Source organism: Anguilla anguilla, chromosome 19 (assembly GCF_013347855.1).
Source record: "Anguilla anguilla isolate fAngAng1 chromosome 19, fAngAng1.pri, whole genome shotgun sequence".
NCBI lineage: Eukaryota > Metazoa > Chordata > Actinopteri > Anguilliformes > Anguillidae > Anguilla > Anguilla anguilla.
This window is the reverse complement of record NC_049219.1, coordinates 11,882,362-11,901,929: the sequence shown is the minus strand read 5'-3', so window position 1 is coordinate 11,901,929 and position 19,568 is coordinate 11,882,362. Positions and strand designations below refer to the sequence as shown.

Here is a 19,568-nt window from a genome sequence, read left to right as displayed (position 1 = left end):
AATGAGCCTCTGTGTGGTTTTTCAAGGACAGGCCAAGGTGAGGAGAGCCTCTCTCCCCATGCTTATCTAGAGCGGAGAGTGGCACATCCCTGCTCGACGTTTGATGTGGGAATTGCAGGGAGAAATCAAAATGGCGGCCGTCGAAGGCGCTGTTTGTTCATCGCGTGCGCTGACAGTCCCATTAGCGCGCTGCACAGGGCGTACCGCACTGTGCTTTTAATTGGTGTTTTTTTCCCCCCCCTCGCCAGACGCAGAGTGGAACAGAACGTACCTGTACCTGATTTTGGGCCGCGGCGATTACAAGCGCGTCGGGGCGAACGTCTTTCGGGACGAACGTCTTTCGGGTCCCCGTAGGGACTCGTTCATCTTGGCTTTCGGCAGAAAGAGGCGCGGCGCGGAGCTCAGTGAGAAATACGAGCGCCGCGCAGATGGAGATTTACGGGCTGTGGAGTAGATTCGGCCTTGAGAAACTCACTGCGCTTCACCTGGAAGCTTTTGTTCTGATTTAGGTGTGATTGGATGTTCCCGTGGAGAGACCCCTTATTTGAGTCCTTCAGGGTACTGCCACGGGGCGCACTGGTGTTGGGCCGTGATGAAGGACTGAGGAGAACCGCACACTTCTTTGCTCTGTAGCGGAGGGGGAGATAACAGGGTTCACATTCACCGGCCGGCACTGGGGCATCTGGGGGGGGGGGGGGGGGGGGGGTCAGGTGACTTGGATCATTTGATTTGCCTGCCCTTTGCTCCCAGGGAAAGATTTAATCAGTGTGTGTTTGATGAGTCTCTTGCTGTGGCTCTGTCTCTCTTCTGTATGTCTCCGCGTCTGTTCACAGCCTTCCTGGTGAGTAATTCTCGCTTTATTTGTTGCGCCGTTGGGCGTGGCCACGATGTGGAGGGTTTGGCGAGCCTTAGGGACAGGTGCCTTCTGGGACAGGTAAAGTTTGAGGAGATATCGAGCGGGTTTTTGTTGAAAGGGCTTGGAGCTCGGCAGGTATCAGCCACAGCTGTGTCAGCAGGAGTGTGTTTGGGTTTAAAGATCTGGGTTGTGATGTCACAGTAGACTGAGACTGATGACATCACCGGTAACAAGAGGCTTCTAGGGCACTTTGCAAACATGCTGTTCGTTATGAGCCAGAAGAATATTAGAACATCTTCTGCATTTACAATCAGAGAGACAGAACCTGCCAATCATAAGCACACAGAGGCAAATCTGCTACATATATGACATGTCTATATTTCACATTTGTTACTAAACTTTATCGAACGGAGTTAGCTTTTGGCCTTGCTGCCGCATTGGCAGTGAATGGCAGCTGTTGAGTGTAACTGCAGGTTGTGAAATAAACGGCAGCTGAGGAGAGACGCGGGGCTTGACTTAATCCCAGGGCAGCCGGTATCAGAGGCGACGGCGCTGCCTCGTTTGAGGCTGCAGTTACACGGTGGATGTTCTCCTGTGCAGTGAGGCCGTTGAGCTGCCCTGGAGCGCTGTCTTTGTGCTTCACTGAGCTTTCAGGGCTTTGTCCATTCAGCGACAGGCAGGGCGTGCTGCTGTGGTTAAGGAGAAGCTATACAAAGGTAAAAAAACGCTAAAGCACCTGTGGTCAAGTGCCCTGTCTATTTATTGAGGATAAAATGCAAGCAGCCCAGCTCTGAACAAGCAGTAGCTCTCTCTCTCTTCAGGTTTGTTTTTAAACTGTGACTCAGGCAAGAAGCTCCATTTTCATTAAAATGTGTTTTTTGTTGTTATGGGGCCAAAAGTGGTCATTTAAAGTGCAGTATTTTTTTAATTGTTGCAGTTCTGTACATTTCTGGTTATGCCATTTATTATAATAATATAATATAATATAATATAATCCCTTCTCTCACCCATCCCTCTTGCCCCAGAGAGACCCTCTGAAACCCCAAATTGAACCCCTCTGCCCTTAAATTGCCACAGTTTGTTTACCACGGAAAACCTCCCGGCCCGCTGACGGTCAGTGTACGCGTGGGGAGCGTTTGCTGAAGAGCGCTCGCTGTACGATCCCGGCCCGTCCGCTGCGTCTGGCCGTTCACAGCGGCCCCGTGAGAAGGACAGGTGTGTGAGAGCCGCCGCCGCGGCCGCCGCTGCTTCCTGTGTTGCATCATCGCCCGCTCGCGCCCGCCGTGCTCCTGGGCTTCCAGAGCCTGGCATGGAACGTTCCCGCCGTGAATCCCCAGAGCGCCGGCGGTTAGCCGCGGTAAAAACAGCGACTGACGATCGCTACGGTGCTCTGTGAGGGGTGATGCGCCAGCGCTGCGCGGGGTGGCTTTTCCCCCTGCTGCTTCTTCTTCTTCTCCTCCTCCATTGTCATCATCATCACCATCATCATGAAATTCTGTGTCTGTTTCTTTTATTAGAAAAAAGGAAGCCCTTAGCATGTATGTGTTCCTGCTGTGAGGAAAACAGAAACAGGAAAACAGACCAAAGCTCTTCAGAATCCTAGCTCGTTGGTTCGATGGCTCGGAGGTGTAACCGACGTTTGGGCAGATTCGTGTGCGCTTGGCTCAGGCGCTCCGGCGAGCCTTCACTGCGTTTGTGTCTTTCCAGGTGACTCCCCTCTGCGCGGCTCAAAATGAACGGATATGTCCCGCCCACGTACCCCTCTGGGGGGTTCGGGTCTTACCCCTCCCAGCTGAAGTGAGTTCACCCATGCCTGCAGTGAATGCAACGCACCACAGACAAACACAAAACTGTTCATAAGGATAAAAAGCACTTTGGGCTAAGGTGGTGCTGCTCTGCTTTTAAATGGCAGTCAGCTCATACCAATGTAGAAGTTTACCTGTTTGCTAGCACTCGTTCCTCCTTGTTCTGAAACACATGCATTATAGGGATTATCAGGAGGCTGACCTTTTATAACTGAGATTAAAACTAAATCAACAGTGATAGAGATGAAATGCTTTTCCATGTTTGTTCACGTAATTTTTTCCTCCATCTAAAGGAATTCTTTTTTTTTTTTTAATTAAATAAATAGAAGTCATACTGTATTTCATGGGGAGGCAAGCCCAGCGCAGAGATCTGTTAACTGTGTAATAGTCCCTAGCAATCCAACACAGCGCAGAGCGTGGAAACGCCAGGTAGCGCACAGCTCATTGATGCGAGTGGCTCACAGGCACCGCAGTGCTTGGGGAAGCACCCCGAGGCTTTGTGTTTAAGGAATGTCAAACGTCCAGGGCTGTTCTAACTGTCCCCAAACTTCTGTCTTTTGTGCAGTGGACACGGTTCACAGTCTCCCGAGCTTCCAGACAACAAACCGACCACAAATTCCAGTGCTAAAGCTTTGTACGGTACGTAATGGAACTATTGGCCAGACACCATTTTTTTTAAAAACCCAAAATAATCTCTGATTAGAAGCATTGACCGTGTTGGAAATCTCATGAGTTCCCATGGTCATCATCCACATCTACAGTTTTGTCTGACGTGTGAATTACGGTGTATGCATTTAGCTTTGCGTTAATCATGAGCTGCATCGTTAAGCTTGGGAGTACTGCTGTGTGCTATAACGGGCTTGCTTAAAATTAGTTTGTTCGCTGCGCCTGTGCTCGTGACTCTCAGTTCTGCACTTCACCCTGCTGCCAGAGAGATCCCGAGGCTAAGGTTTGTGGGGCATTGCTTGTCTGTGCCATGCGTTGTGCGCCTTGAAAGCACCAATTAAGGTGACAAACATGGAGAGGCCTTCAGCAGCGCAGTGTTTAGCAGCGGGCCAGCTGTGTGTGAAACCAGCACATCGTGGGTCTAACAGACCACAGCGGTTTTGCGAGTCCTTTTTTTATTTTATTTTTTTGGTCTGGAGAGACCGCGCCTTTGTGATGTGCCGCAGGAACACGGCCGCCTCCCCAGCGCCAGGCTGAGGGGCGTGGCCGTGGTCTCCTCGTCCAATGGGAGACGACCCGGACTGATTGACGGGGCAGGAGATCCCAGCTGTGTCAGGGTTCCCCTGCCTTGGGTCCTGTTGCAGCCCCGCTGTGTTTTTGTGCTTTTGGGGGACTAGAGCACCCTGTCAGGGGGTTCAGCTTTGCTGAGATTGTCTCTGGGACTTTCTCCGCAAAGTATTCTGGGTATAACCCACTGGTTTTCTCCTGTTCATTATGTCTGTATTACTGTATCGTATTACAGCAGTGCTTCTTCCTTCTTTTAATGTACTAAACTCTAAACTCACATTGTATGCTACACAATGAAATATATCATTTTTCTGACATGACAAGGAAGTAATACTAATGCAAAGTTATTTTATGCCTTTTGGGCAGTTTTTTTTTCAAAGAGCTTTTTAGCTGCCTACATTTCTTTTTCACCTTCACACATGCAGCATATTACAGTATACTGCCTTATTTCTCAGTGTGTATATTTATACATTTATTTCTCATTGTGGTGACAGGTTATTAAGAATATTTTCCCCTAATTAAGCAATACATTTACACTGCGCTTAAAGAGCAGTGCTTTTAGTTTTTCTCATCCTATTAAAGTCAGCTCTGTGCCAGCTGAGTCTGACAGCTTAAAGGCTGAGAATGTGACCCTAGCAATGCACATCAAAAGCTACTGCGCTCTGGCCACTTCACTGCAGTTGCTCAACCAAATCCACCCTGCTGGTTCCCACAGGGTTTTTACTCAGATTGAGCGAGGTATTACCTCTCGTAGCTGACAAAATACAGCAGTAAACATTCGTGTACAAAGTAATTCCTTCGGATTTTCCGTGTACTGGTACGGTTGCCGAAATAATAGAAGGGCAGAGGAAATCATCACTGGTGAATGTGTGTCCTTGTTTAGGGCTGGGTGTTAGTGTTTCTGTCCTGCTGGTGGTGGTCTATAGTCAGGCCTCTTATTTTGCATCAGTCGTCTAAGATCCACATATCCTCACTTGGGGGGGGGGGGTGAATTCCTGCAGTATTCCTGCACATTTGAGTGTTCTTTCACGTGTTAGGTCACGCGCCTGTCCTCCACGTGGTACTTCATTTGTTCTTATCTTCATTTTGCGTTCAGGGACTGATGGATTTTATTTCCTCCAATCTTCTGCCAAACACAAAAAGAAAGGTGAACCTGAAGTTCTGTTTGATTGGTGGTATTGCTGTTGCCTTTAAACTTGTTTCCAGAGTATCTGCAGAGCCAAAGAACTATGGATTTTGCCATTTCCTGTACCTGTAGGTGTCTGGGAGTGTGCCCTCCAAGACAATCATAAGCTGAACTCCGAGTAGAATCTTTGGCTTTGCAGAACTGGTAGTTTGAAGTGTTTTTTGCCCTTTCTCTTGAAAAAATGGAGCTTATTTCTCAAGAGAAAACTGACCCACGTCCCAACACCCTGCCTACCTTTCCCAGGAAATGTGAATGCAGTGATTTTGTGTGAGTGTGTTTGCGTGTTTATGCTGCTAAGTTAGCACTGTACTGTAGTATCTACAGTTTATTAGTTTACATGTTTATAACTCCACCCAGTGCACCTACAGAGGTACCAAGTACCATCCTCCTACAGGAAGGCTTCAGTTTGGGCATTCTCCTCCTGCCAATCAGGTACCTGCAGTCTGCATGCAGCAGCTGCGCATGCAGGGCACTGCTGCTGCGCAATGACTGCGCAGCCGGACTGCAGAGTGACCAGAAGCAGCTGCGGGCAGCAGGCTTGTCTGCACTGTCGTGAAAATTGCAGTGATGACACAGGCTTTTCAGATACCACTAGACCTTCCCTACTGGCTTATTCACTGGCTGCACAAAGAATCTCCCTCTGGGGACAATGCAGGTGAATTATGAGAGAAATGTTTAAACTCAGGTGAACACTCAATGGAAACCTCGTGTTGAGTGAGGGATCAGTGAGTGTCTTTGAGCAACGTCCCGTTAAATACACTCAGGAGAACAAAAGCAGGGGCTGAACAGGCAGAAATAAGTGTACTGGTGAGAGCGCTCCTCTGTCAGAGCAGCTCATCTGAGTGTGTCTGCCCCCTACAGAGCAAAGGAAGAACTACGCCAAGAACAGCATCAGCAGCATGAGCGACACATCCCAGTACCGCGTGGAGGTAAGAGCGCCAAGTGCACCAAGAGCCGGTACAGCGCGGTTTCCGCCACATGATTGGATGGAATCTTGAGTGCCGAGTGCCAGCCCCACCCCCACTCTGCCTGCTCTGCCCCTCCCCCAGCACCTGACCACCTTCGTGATGGACCGGAAGGAGGCCGTGATCACCATAGAGGACGGCCTCCGCAAGCTCCGCCTCCTGGACGCCAAGGGCAAGGTGTGGACGCAGGACATGCTGCTGCAGGTGGACGAGCGCGCCGTCTGCCTCGTCGACGCGGAGACCAAGGTCAGGCACCTCCTCCTCCTCCTATTTTTCCCCTTCCCGCTGTTCACACAGTCCGCTCGCACCCGTGCGCGCTGGTCTCAGCCCTGCAACCCCCTCTGTTTGTCTGAGACAAGGCACACCCTCTCCAACAATCCACTGTTGGGACCTCGGAGCTATACAGGCTATTTACAGGTTTAGCACTGTCTGGCAGTGACTATGAGCCACAGGTGTTAAATGTCCAATCATACGTAATGTAATGGTGGATCTCTGTTTAGTGATTTTGGTTGTGATTGGTGGATCTCCGCTGTAATTCTGGTTGTGATTGGTGGATCTCCGCTGTAATTCTGGTTGTGATTGGTGGATCCCCGCTGGGTTTCAGAACGAGCTGGAGAACTTCCCTCTGAACACCATCCAGCACTGCCAGGCGGTGATGAACGCCTGCAGCTACGACTCCATCCTGGCGCTGGTGTGCAAGGAGTCCGGCCAGGGGAAGCCCGACCTGCACCTCTTCCAGTGCGACGAGGTCAAGGTGAGCGCCCGTCATATCAGGCCCCTCCCACTCAGGCTCCGCACAGAAGGCATGGGAGCGTAAATTCCACAGACCGCTCAGATTAGAAATGCAAATGTCTGTGCCTGCGTACGTGCATGTGCGTGTGTGTGTGTGTGTGTGTGTGTGTGTGTGCGTACGCGTACGTGTGTGTGTGTGTAGTAAGTGTGTGTGCGTGTGCATGTGTGTAGTAGGTGTGTGTGTTAGCTTGTATGTTTTTATGAGGGAATGACATCACTTTGAATCATTTCCCCCCCCAAGCAGACACTGTGTCATGTGATGTCACTGAGACATTGAGGACATGTGACAGTGCTGACTTGTCTGTTGTTCCAGGCAAACTTGATCCACACAGATATTGACAGTGCCATCAGCGACCACAAAGGCGGGAAGGTGAAGAAGCGTCCGGAAGCACTGCGGTAAAAACGCCGCCCCTCTCTCCTCCCCAAACCAGTCATGCGCTTTCCCCTTGGATTTTGTTCTATCCAACCTTTTTTTCTCTTTCTGTTCTATATATGTATATATATGTATATACACATACATGCATACATGTGAGGAATTAGCAGCAAATGGAATATGGAAGTGATGTAATTAAAGTGTAAGAAGTTTATGTTAAGGCGTGTCCTCTCCTCCTTCTCCACTTCCTACAGGATGATCCTGAAGAGTGACGGGGTCATCCCCCCGCCCCCCTCGGCCCCCGCCCCCGCCCCCCCGGCCACTCTGGCTCCGGTGGACGTCAAGAGCCGCGTGGCGGCCTGGTCCGCCTGGGCAGCCAGCGAGCATCCGGACTGTGAGTGCGCCGCCCACCCCCCACCCCCCAACCCACGCCAGTCTCGAGACCCCCCCAACCTGAATCAGCGCTGCCATGGCGACCGCAAGGCCCCCTTATTTCCTCTCTTGATTTGTAATTATTGAAGGACAGAATCTTATGTCCTTTAATAATTGACTGCCACAGAGGTTTACAGAAGTGCAACTATGTGCATCTGATCTCACACGATGCACAAACACCAGGCACAGCGTGAGCGTCATTTAAGAGAAAGTAAAAGTGCATACACTGCTGATGCCTGCATGTGCAGTGGCAGGAGTGGTGTGTGTTGGCTGGGTGCTCAGTGTGCCTCTGATGTGTCCCCCTCTGTCAGACGACAGCCCCGGTCCCTATTCCGCGCATGACGAGCCCCCGGAGATGATGGTGGCCAGGGTGGACCGTGATGTGGTGAGTGGCTCCGCCCCCTCGCCCCCCAGCTATAATCAGTGATGATGTGGTTAGAGGCTCCGCCCCCTCTTCACCCTGCTATAGTCAGTGATGATGTGGTTAGTGGCTCCGCCCCCTTTCTCCCCAGCTATAATCAGTGAGCGCATATCTTGGGCAGATATGAGCTCTCCGGCGCTGTGATGGAGGTCAGTGTCACCTTTCCCAGGGCGCACGTGTGCGTGCCACGCCATTGGCCAGTCTGTTCGCAGGGTAATGCACGTCCTGGCCGGCCTCCGTAGTTCCCTTTTTTTTTATTCTGGGATTTATCTTCAGAGCCGATTTTCCGCAGCTGAGCAAATAAATGCAGGGGTGCAAGGTGAAGAAAAGGGCTCTTCTGAAGGAGTCGGTCACATTTCACTCACCAGAGCGGCTAAATCCACTCTACCGCACCACCGGGTGATGTCGCCTAAATGATCTGCGTCTGTTTATGCTGGATTATCAGCAGTCTGTTATGGGACTGCATGTCTGTGGGGCTCTAACTGCATTTTGGCTTGTCCTTGATTTTCAAGTCCTGAAATAGGGTGTTTTATTTTTTCACCTTTTCATATTGACAAAGTTCACAGTTTACCGAATTCACAGTTTAGTTTCTGCCTCTGGTAACCTCACAAATGCCGTGTGTAAATTACCTCAAATATAAATAGAACAAATCTATTTTGTAAATGTGTTTCTTGTTGTCAGTAACATTAAAATGTTGAATTATGATTTGATGTACATGATCATGCGTGTAATTGCATGATTTTTTTTTCATTTCAGCAAATCCTGAACCACATCCTTGACGATATCGAATATTTTGTCACCAAGCTTCAGAAAGCTGCCGAGGCATTTAACGAGCTTTCAAAGAGGAAGAAAACAAAGAAGAGCAAGAAGAAGGGACCGGGAGGTAGGGACGGATTCGCTCTACGGCTGGCATTCAGCACAAAGGAAAAGCCATCGTATGCTTTATGGGTCGTTTTAATGTTTATGACCCGGAAGAAGTGACTTTGCCTTTTTAACAGGATCTATATTTATTAACCTAAGTTCATTTTATTGACAGATAAGTTCCTCGCGTGATCTTTTTCCGGAATGTTTAGTAATTAACCGAGTGTGGCTTCTGATTGCCGAGGCCCCGTTTGGCCCTGTCCCCACTCACTGCTTCCCTGTTGTTGACGTTCTGTCCTGCTAGAGGGCGTACTGACTCTGAGATCCAAGCCACCCACTCAGGAGGAGTTTGTCGATTGTTTCCAGAAGTTCAAGCACGCTTTCAACTTACTGGTAAAGTCTGCCTGGTTGTTTTCACGAATTAGTTGCATTTTAATTGCGCATGTATTTATTCCATATTTTAATCCTTTCCTTTTTTTATTTGGACTGAGAAATGCAAGAACATCTGTTTGTTTTTTATTGTTTTCTTCTTTGCTTCAATAAAATGCTGCTCTATTGTGACACTGAAATTGTAATTATGCAAGATGAAACACATTTATATGTAATAAAGCAGAATTCATTATGAAAAGGAAGTCTAAGCCTGTGGAAAAACAAATTAGCTTTATGCTCACTCTCCCAGCTCTGTATCACACTGTTTGCTGTCTTTGGGCTCAGTGGCCACCTGTTGATGTTCGCAGGGGAAGCTGAGGGCCCACATTCAGAACCCCAGCGCTGTGGATCTGGTCCACTTCCTGTTCACTCCGCTGAACATGGTAGGTTGGCCGGGCCGGGCTTCTGCTGAGCCAGCAGTTTCAGAAAGTAACTGCCTCCTGTTGATCCTTCCTGTGATTGGGCCGATAGATTAACCAATCGGGCGGGCGTTTCGTGAAGCAGGATTACTGAGTTAGCTGGATAACTGCGCCGAATGAAACCCGGAACAGCTCTTTTTACTGCAGTCCATGTTCCAGATTTGGGAGGGTTCCGGGTTTTACTCAGTGCAGTTATCCGGCTAAATCAGTAACCCTGCTTTGTGAAACAGGGCCCTGATGTAGTCCTTACTCTGCCTTCATGCTGTATGAAGTGCCACAGGCACAGATGTAGCCCTCAGGAGTGATAATTACCAAAGCGGGACAGACAGCTTCTTTGGTCTGCTAAGCTCCTCCTACCTGCCTGTTCTCCCACCGCCACTTCCCTCCAGGTGGTTCAGACCTCCGGGGGGGTGGACCTGGCCAAGAGCGTTCTCAGCCCGCTGCTCACCCGAGAGGCCATCGACTTCCTGCACTCTGCCGGCACCGCCGAGGAGAGGCACCTGTGGGTGTCGCTCGGCGACGGCTGGACCAAGTGCAGGTGGGTGGCGGGTTGCCGTGGTGCTGTGTGTAGGGCCTCAGGTGTGTGCGCTAGGTTTGAGTGGCGGGTTGGTGTGTGTAACCCCGCCCCCTCTCCTCCCCTCCCCCCTCGCAGGCTGGAGTGGCCGAAGGACCAGCACTTCCCCCCGTACTCCCCGCGCTTCCGGGACGGCTGGGAGCCGCCCGTGCTGGCCTACATGGGCCACCCCCGGGAGCCGGAGCTGACGCAGCTGGCCCAGTCGCTGGCCCACGTCGAGGTGCTGCGCCAGGAGGAGGCCGCGCACAGGCTGTCCATGGAGGTGAGCGCTCTGCGCGAGGGCGGGGCACAGGGGCGGGGCATGAGGGCATGGCACAATGGTGGGGCACAGGGGCAGGGCACGGGGGCGGGGCATGAGGGCATGGCACAGGGGCTGGGCACAGCATGGGGGCAGGGCACAGGGGCGGGGCCAAGTGAGCAGATGGGCGGGAACAGGAATTGGGGAGGCAGAAATGGCAGAAACAGGAAGACGGGGAGTTGGATGGTAAAGACTGGGAGGCAGCTGGCAGAGGAAGGAGAGCAGTTGCCATGGGTTACAGGGAGGATGGGAACATGCAGGAGCATGTTTAAGTAAATGAATAATGTAGGCTGTAGTCTGTGGGCTGACTTGTGATCTTTTTTTCGTTTTTTCCCCAGCACCCCGGCGTCCAGGCCTTCCCCCCCACTGACGGGTACGCTTTCGGTAACACGGCGTACAGGCGAGCGCACCTGCTGGACCAGGACACGGCCGTGGCGGCCTTCAAACAGGCCGTCAGCCGCCATGTAGATAGGTAACGCTGGTCACATGACTGTGCGGCAGGCCATGGAGAACTGTCGGGCTTCGCTGTATGTAAACCCCAACCAGCCCCTGCTGGGCCCCCCCCCCCCCTCCTGTACCCGTCCTGCTTCTGTCCTCTGTTTGGTTCTAAGGTCTCCCACAAACCTCCGCCTGAGGGCTCCTGAAACTATTTGACCTGAGCTGCAGTTTGGTTTGATTTGGTTTTCTCTGGGTGGTGGTGGTGGTGGTGCTCTAAATCCAACTGTCATTGGAAGGGGGAGCTTTGCTTCTAATTCTTTTCTTTCTCCTGATTCTGATTCTTCCCTCTGTTTTGAAACCGGGACACTTCTCCGTGGCTGTGACAGTCTGTAGCATAGTTATTAGCCAGTTTTAACTCCTCTCACCCTGTCAGTGTTCACCCATCTTAGCCTTTAGCATCTAACTGCAGTCGATAGCTTGTGCACAACGTTGATTTATCATCAGCTACAGTAGATTGATTTGTGTGTAGCTAAAAAAACAATGGTTGAACTGAGATTCTTGGCATATTTTTCCATACCGTTCACTCCATTCACAGTCAGGGTTAGTGCTCACTGATATTCACATTATGGTTATTATTATTATGGTTTAAAGGCAGTGAAGGGAAGCACGTTTGGTTCCGTATTGAGTGCCAATGCCTTGCAGGAACTATGAAGCTCACGGGCGGACCCAACCAAAGAACTACGCCAAATCCAAGTACGACTTTGTGGCTCGAAACAACACTGAGCTGTCAGTGGTGAAGGACGAAGTTGTGGAGGTAATGAGGAACAAAGCTGAGGCCTGACTCGTTTTTTAACACTGAAAGGAAAATGAAATGCATCAAGACACCCATCAATAACCCTGTAGGAGCCTCCTTTGTAATGCATCATGGTTCTGAGAAGTAACCTGAGAGCTTACTTCTTTGACACATTTTGTGTCCTTCTGCTAGAATGAAGTTATAAAGCAGTACCTTTAAAAAGTTCACGTTTTATTTTAGAATCCTACCGAGAAAATCAGAGGAGTTAATGTGCTCTACCCAAGCGTATTATCTGATAATTGGTTGCTGACTCCCACGGACAGCGCTCACAAGAATATTATAGACTATTGTTTTATTGCATCCATGTATGAAGGCACGTTTTGGCCTAAACCTCCCTCCCCCCATACTGAGGGGTCCTACTGAGAACATATATGTGTACTGTGCAATACGCCGTACGTTTAAGAATGATAAATGCGGCCCCGTCTTATTTCCTGAAGAGTATCTCATCGGTGTTGGTGGTGAGTATTCGGTGTAGTGAAGCGATTGGGGATCCAGGGGGCGCCGTTGAGCCGAGCGCCCCGTGCGCTCTCCCTCTCTCCGCAGGTGCTGGACGACAGGAAGCAGTGGTGGAAGGTGAGGAACGCCGGCGGCGACGCCGGGTACGTGCCAAACAACATCCTGGAGATCACGCGGTCCGTGGAGCTCAGCCTCGGGCGGGGCGAGCCCGTCTACAGCCACACCATCCAGGTGGGTCGCGCCGCGTCGCCACGGCGATCCGGCGGCCATTTTAAAAGTCGTTTTTAAATGGCCACCGTACATTTGAAAAAAATTGTTGTGAGGATGTTATGTGTTTTGTTGCTGATATGCTTTTAAAAAATTATTTTCAAGTGCCCCTCCAACATTTACCTTTTTTTATTTTATTTTCTTTGCTGTTAAAAGCTAATGATGCCAAAAAAGGAGTTTGAGTTGTTTAAGGTAGGGGGTGTGACTGCGTGTGGCTTTTGTGCTTCTAGTCTTACTTCCTGTTTGGCCCTCCTCTTCGATCAAGCGGTATTCCCTAGAAGTACCATAGTGCCCAAGTACCATAGAATATTGACCCAGTGGTTAATTTTTACAGACTTGGTAACTTAGTAATAGAATTGCTCCTTTGTTTGAGTAATGTAGGATTGTGTCAAATGACCTTGATGCTCCAAAAAAAACAAAAAGAAAACAAAGATTTTGATCCCTGGGGTGTGAGTGCGTTTCTATGCTGTGGTTGCGAAAGTCATATGGAAAACATTGTTTAATATTTAATTTTGGTCATAAAATTAATGTCATACTGATCGTGAAGGAACACATGGTAGTGGGTGACTTGAGTGTAACCCTTATTCAGGTGCATTTCACATGAAATGGGAATTTAAAGGTTAAATTAGCCTATTGCTCACTATTGTTCTCAGGGTATTTTTGTGTTTGCTTTTCCCCATAGACCCACCTGTAGGTACCTATTAATTAGACTGAACCAATGCAGGCTCCCTGTAGCTTTTATTTCCACACCTGTAGAGCCTCATCCCTTGTCTTCGATAGTTCTTGCAGTGGTTACTCTCATTTGGTTGTAAATGTTTGCAGTGGAACACTATTTTACTTTACTTTTCTGTTTAGCTGTACAGCCATATTTGTGAGCCACATATATAATAATTCTCCCTCCATGTATAAATGTTTGAATGTGTTCAGGTGAGTAAAATGGTCTCTCTTGAACCTAGGCTTTAAAGGATCCCAAAGCATCGCATGTTTGCTCCTGTGGTTTTCAAACACTCTCTTCAGTTATTATGAACCTTTTCCAGCTCTTTAAAGCCACCGACCGAATCAGTTTTTCCCGCTCCGTTTCTCCTTGCGGTTGCCTTGGTTTTGGCTCCTGCCTGAGTTTTGTTTGCAGTGCTGAGAAGCTCTTTTGTGTCAGTCACGCTGTCTTCCTTTATTTTCCCTTCAAGCAATTGCTGGGAGAGTTGAATGAGGTAACTAAGCTACTGCAGTGCAGAATGATGGACTGTGTGCCTGATGTTTTTATTGCACAGGCTGCCCTTGTACTTTCTGTAGGCCTTGACCTACCTTGTATTAAATGTACATCAAATATGTTTGGTTGCTGTTATTATGCCTGTTACTTGGTTAGCTGCCAGAAATGTAGCATCCAATTCAATTCCATTTAGATTTTTTGATTTTTATTTTAGTCTACGAAGCTGAGAATTGTATAATGGTACAATGTAGCTAAATTGCTTTGTGATAATATAATGAAAAAGACTGTTCTGTACTTGTACTGTGTACATATGAAATGCATTTGATTTAGTCGTGTGCATGTCGTTTAGGCCCAGTGCTCAGTTGCTTGTCCCCTGACCCACAGAAGCAGCGCTCGGACTACGTCCCCAAACCCACGGGCGGGCCCATGCCCCCCGCCCCGATGCCCCCGCCGGCCCCTGCCCCCGCGCCCGCCCCCGTCCGGCTGCCCACCCCGCCCCTGCCCCCGGCCGGCACGCCCCCCTCGGGCGACCCCCGGGCGTCGCCCACCAACGTGAGCCGGCAGAACAGCAGCACCTCCAGCGACGCGGGCAGCGTGACCATGAGGGACCAGAGGGAGCGCCCCGCGCCCGTCAACCGTGAGTCCCGCCCCCCGCCCTGTCCGTCATCCGCGTCTGTGAGCTCCCATAACAGCCCTCATGCAGGGGGAGTGCATAAGAACATTAGAACATAAGCAAAGTCATGACGAGAACAGGCCATTCAACCCAACTTGTCTTTTTGGTTTTTTTTAAATGTTTTTTTGAATGGTTTTTTTAATATATATACTGCTGAACATGGCTTTTGATTTTGCAGTGGTTTTTTTTTTTTTTTTTAAGTCATAAAATGTTAAATTGTGGTGCCATTTTTTTTATTTTAATGAATGTGTTACGCATGTACTCACAGTACTGTGCAGTCCTACTGTAGACCATGGTTTGTATTGTGGTTGTAGTACCTGCTGTCTTATCCAGTGAAAGTGACTCCGGGTGCAGGTGTCTGTCGTGCGATCGAACACGGCGGAGCTCGTGCAGTAGCGTGCGAGGCTAGCGTGACCCGGTTTCCTGTGTGCGGCCCGCAGGCAGGAAGTCCAACATGGAGGAGGTGCATGACGAGCTGCAGCAGAGGCTGACGCTGGGCCGCAGCGCGCAGAAGAAGTTCCAGGCCCCGCCGCGGAACGCCGGGGGGCCGGCCGTCAACATCAGCTACGACTCCTCCCCCGACGAGGTCAAGGCCTGGCTGCAGGCCAAGGGCTTCAGCGCTGTGTGAGTCAGGCCTGCTTCCTGCCTCTCGCCCAGTGCATGCTGGGAGAGGCTCCTGCCCTTCCCCCTTCAACCCTGACCAGGAATATGTGGGTTAGATAGTGGGTGGATGGACTTCTTCAACACCCTTCAAAAGCACCATAGCTACAAGTTAGCCAATCATGACCCAGCCTGCAAGTGCTCACACGTGACACTGGCACAGTAAGGAATGTATCCCAGACTGCACTGCGAGCAGTGCTTTAGCTTAGCTGCATCCGCCGTTCAAAGGCTCCTTCAAGTGTGACTTTACAGGCTCTCCAAGGGCTCCTGTTCCCTTCCTCATTGGCCAGCAGCTCTGTGGCAGCAGGTGGTGTTGTGAGGGATCTTGTGGGATCCGGCTGGATCTTGAGGGATCTTGTGGGATCTCGTACTCAGCCCCTGCTTGTGTTTCTGTGTCTCCGCAGCACCATCAACAGCCTGGGGGTCCTGACCGGCGCCCAGCTCTTCTCCCTCAACAAGGACGAGCTGAAGACCGTGTGCCCGGACGACGGGGCCCGGGTGTACAGCCAGGTCACCGTGCAGAAGGCCGCCCTGGAGGTAGGAGTCGGCATGACACCCTGCAGTGTGAAACGCACGGGGAGAGGCCCAAAGCACCCGCTTACAGCATGTGAAGTGTTCCCAGCTAAGCACCAGGATCCTCTCAGTCATTTATATGAATTGATTTCAGAACTGATTTCAGAAGTGGATGGTGCGCAACACTGTAAATATGGCTGTTCACTGTTTGACTTATTTATCTAATCCAGAGGGTTTAAGACTATGGCGGGGCGGTAAGAACAGTAGTGCTCAGAGTCCAGAGCAGGTGTCAGTTTTTTTCTGTGCTGTTCTGTCATGTGTGCATGTTTACTGGAAGTCAAGCTAATGCCTCCCAGCTCTGGCAAAAGGCTGCTTTTGGTTTTCCTGTCTACCCCCCCGCCCTTTACAGGTGTTCTTCTGACTCCCCCCAATCTTCCTCTCCTGATTTTCCAGCGCGGTCGCGTAAAGGTACTTCCTGTTAAAAGCCAGGTAGCCCGTCTCTGTTGGCCAGGATTCATGGAGATGATGTAGTCCAAAAAAAATGCAGTACCCTATCGCACACGGACAGGCTGTGATCGCTCATAATCCTACTGTTTATATTAGAAATCTGTGGCCAGTCCATGGACCGACCGGTGGAAATAGAATTGAATCAGTTTCAGTTTGGACGTCTGCCATTTTACTTTGGCCGCCTGGTGAAAGTTATGACTTACATTCTCGAGAGAGATGTTTTAAATAGCTTTTGAATCACCAGTGATTTCCTGTCCAAACTGAAGCAATATTAATAGAGTGCATGCGTTTTCATATGCCGACTCTGGGTATATCGCACATGTAGTTAAAACTGTCACTTCCCTATAGATTTAGGGTCTTCCAGCAATGGGACTGTCTGATCTAATAGGCATCTACTTGTCTAAGTGAATCTGGCGAACAGAGATCTATGAGAATGACTTCATATAAGATAGTATGTCTTTAGTGACTCCCGTTAGAGGACTGGCATTGCATGCCTTTAGCATGTAGCATCACCCAAGACCCGAAAGCCCCTTTCTCCCCCATTTAGCCCCCATGCTAATCCTGCCCTGCTAACTCCTCACAGCGCCCAGCTGGCCGGGCCCGTTCACGCTCAGTGAGAAACCCCCTAGTTTACGTAGTTACGTTTTTATTGCGCTTCTCCATCTTCGAAGAGAAAAGGTTCATCTCGTTTCCTTCTTTTCCACTTCCAAGATGTCCGCTCATGAAGTCGCTGGTCAGAGAACAGCTGCTTCTTTTGGCCCGCGCTTCGTAGCGCACACACACACATCTTCATGCTCCGTCTGATAGCCGCGGCGTGCGAAGGTCATCGTAGCTCTTCGGGTTCTTGCTCCTTTTTGCGTGCCTGTGCGGTGGGGTGGCTGCTTTACCGGGGGAACCGGTCATAACGAGTCCCTGACGTTAGTGTTCTGCTATTCAGCCACGGGCTCCAGTTTCCTCTCAGCACACATGCAAAAGGTCAGCGAGAATGTAATGATTTCTGTCTCTCGTTTGCTCATGGTGGGGTTATACCAGTGACTGTAATACGCCTCTGGTTCTGATTGTTTCTCCTGCCCGGTGCGGACCTGTTGGCGGGATGTTGCGTCATAGACAGATGGTCCGTACTTATAAGGCACACAGGGGTGTTCCAGGGACCAGTGCTGAGAGCCATTATTCCTGTAGAGTAAGGCTTCCCCAGTCCAGTCCCACTGGCCACTGCCCAGCCGGGTTTTCCACGCAGCTTTGGAGCACAAACCACCTCCTCTTACTAATACGACAATGAGCCGAAAACTTTATTTCTTTCTTAAGAGGAGAGTGGGACGTTGTGGTGTACTTCTGTGTTCCTTTGCTTCATTCAGACAGGTAGAAAGCAGGGAGGGTAACAGAGCTGAGTGCCAGCTCTTATTAGTGAGGAGCATGGAAAACTCTGGACAGTGGCCATTCCCTTAGCAGTGTCAATGGCCCCCTGCTGTGGGGCATACAGATAACACCCCCACCCCCCACCCTAGCCACTCCTAATGTATAGGAGGCCCCACCCACCAAATCTGACTCTCTCTCTCTCCCCTCTCCCCCCACTCTCTCTCTCTCTCTCTCTCTCTCCCTCCCTATGTCTCTCTCCCTCTCCAGCGGGCCTCTGGCTCCGAGCTGCAGGAGATCATGCGCAGGCGGCAGGAGAAGCTCAGCGCGGTGGCCAGCGACTCGGGGGTGGAGTCCTTCGACGAGGGCAGCGGCCACTGAGTGGTGCGCTGGCCGCTAAACCCCGCCCCCTTTTTTTTTTTCCTGTCGCACTGTGCTTCCAGGACGCCTCTGAGCGGGCCCAGTTCGCCCAGATCATGCGCCGGCGCCAGGAGCTCGCCGAGCTGTGACATCATCGCGCTGACAGGACGCACTGCCGCTGGAGCTCAAGCCCAATGCCCACAGGAAATAAACCTCCCAATTCACATTTTGCGTATAGTTCAAGAATATGGTGACAATGGGAAAAAAAAAAAAAAATTATGATTGGACCAACAAAACTAATTTTTTTACATTTGTCCTGGTCCAAAGGCATAGCAAAGCTAAAGCAGCATGTTATAGATGTGTAGGCTTCTTTACATAGTGAATATCCAGAGTCCATTTCAGACTTCAATGCCTGAAGTTTATGAAACTAATCGGTGGTATTTGTGTGACTGCAGATACTGTCGGTTCTCCTATATCTTCGTCAGTGAAATGGGCTGTGGAGAGACAGCCTCTCTGTACAGAGCAATGGAAGCACAAATGCTCAGAGGAGTCGTTGAAGGAGACGGAAAAACGTTGCTGTAAAGTACTCAAAGTATTGTGAATAACTGATTTTTTTGTTGTTGTTGCAAAGATAACAATACAATATTTATACATTTTATTTAATTGTAACGCCAAAAGAATAGAAGGAATAACTAAAGACGGAGGGTGGGGGCATTTTATTCTGTTTCTTAATTTTACTTCAAGGACTGTTTTCCTTTTAATTTGATTTCTTGATTCTTGTTTGTTAATGTAGTTTTGTTTTTTTTTAGTGGACAGCTGTGCTGGCTAGTTGGAGCCTGTGGCAGTCTCTGTTACATGCAGGGGTGCAGTGTAGTTAGCGTTGCTGGCGAGCTAAGATTAGGAAGCGTTGGCTTCTGCTGTCAGCAGCGCTTTGCGAGACAGTCGCCCGTTGAATGAAGCTGATTGTCGATACGTGCATGCGCATTACAGGCTTACCAAGCAAAGAGGAAAAGTTTAAAGTTACACATTGAAATTACTAGCTTTCTCAGCCCATATTTTAATTGACAGCTAAGTCATTTTAGTGTGAGAAAACATGACCTTGTATACAAACACCAGGAGGTGAACACTATCCCATTTCCTTTAGTGATATAGCCAAAACCATCGTTATTTTTAGTCTTCCTTGAGACATGAAATGCCTCAGACTACCTATGACATGGAGATGTTGCTGACCTGCCCTTTCTCGGACGGAAAGTAGAGAAGCTCGTAATTCCCTGTCTTTTATAACACAGGTCTTTTCTTCAAATCTCAGTGTCCTTCATAGTGTAAGAGGGAATCTCAGCTGTGGTTGAGAGCTTTATGCGTTTTCTCCTCTCTAGGCCTTGGACTGTGGAGATGAAGCATGCTGGGTAATGCCTCGCGTGCTGAATCCTAATAGGTCAATACTTGGCTCCCTGAGCTTTCGAGCTAAACCCGCTACGCGCTGATTAGTCGTATTTGGCGACCAGCCCAGGCGCCGGTGAATGTAGTAAAGGAGGGGAAGTGCAGGCGTCCCACACAGGGTATCACCGCGAGGCGTTTCTGCCCAATCGCACGTCTCTTCGCGTAGCCTGTTGCTACGACGCTGCCGAGATTGACAT

At 49.9% G+C, this 19,568-nt stretch overlaps 1 protein-coding gene across 7 annotated transcripts in view; it reads left to right on the top strand.

Annotated features, from left to right (window-relative positions):
* The window catches only part of eps8a (epidermal growth factor receptor pathway substrate 8a), a 52,712-nt gene extending 34,455 nt beyond the window's left edge, over window positions 1-18,257 (top strand). For 4 of the 7 annotated variants that reach the window (XM_035401895.1, XM_035401891.1, XM_035401893.1 and 1 more), the window contains 20 exons: window positions 2,564-2,653; window positions 3,227-3,300; window positions 5,942-6,009; window positions 6,130-6,291; window positions 6,650-6,799; window positions 7,151-7,233; window positions 7,465-7,604; window positions 7,954-8,027; window positions 8,820-8,946; window positions 9,229-9,317; window positions 9,662-9,736; window positions 10,162-10,310; window positions 10,425-10,608; window positions 10,983-11,116; window positions 11,785-11,896; window positions 12,479-12,622; window positions 14,250-14,502; window positions 14,979-15,162; window positions 15,603-15,735; window positions 17,842-18,257. In XM_035401895.1, coding sequence (XP_035257786.1) covers window positions 2,589-2,653; window positions 3,227-3,300; window positions 5,942-6,009; window positions 6,130-6,291; window positions 6,650-6,799; window positions 7,151-7,233; window positions 7,465-7,604; window positions 7,954-8,027; window positions 8,820-8,946; window positions 9,229-9,317; window positions 9,662-9,736; window positions 10,162-10,310; window positions 10,425-10,608; window positions 10,983-11,116; window positions 11,785-11,896; window positions 12,479-12,622; window positions 14,250-14,502; window positions 14,979-15,162; window positions 15,603-15,735; window positions 17,842-17,952 — 2,511 coding nt within the window. In that variant the 5' untranslated portion in view covers window positions 2,564-2,588 and the 3' untranslated portion in view covers window positions 17,953-18,257. Of the gene's footprint in view, window positions 1-723; window positions 842-2,563; window positions 2,654-3,226; window positions 3,301-5,941; window positions 6,010-6,129; window positions 6,292-6,649; window positions 6,800-7,150; window positions 7,234-7,464; window positions 7,605-7,953; window positions 8,028-8,819; window positions 8,947-9,228; window positions 9,318-9,661; window positions 9,737-10,161; window positions 10,311-10,424; window positions 10,609-10,982; window positions 11,117-11,784; window positions 11,897-12,478; window positions 12,623-14,249; window positions 14,503-14,978; window positions 15,163-15,602; window positions 15,736-17,841 lie in introns of those variants that run through there. The other 3 variants (XM_035401892.1, XM_035401896.1, XM_035401897.1) reach the window with 3 other exon arrangements.
* Window positions 18,258-19,568: the final 1,311 nt, after the last annotated feature.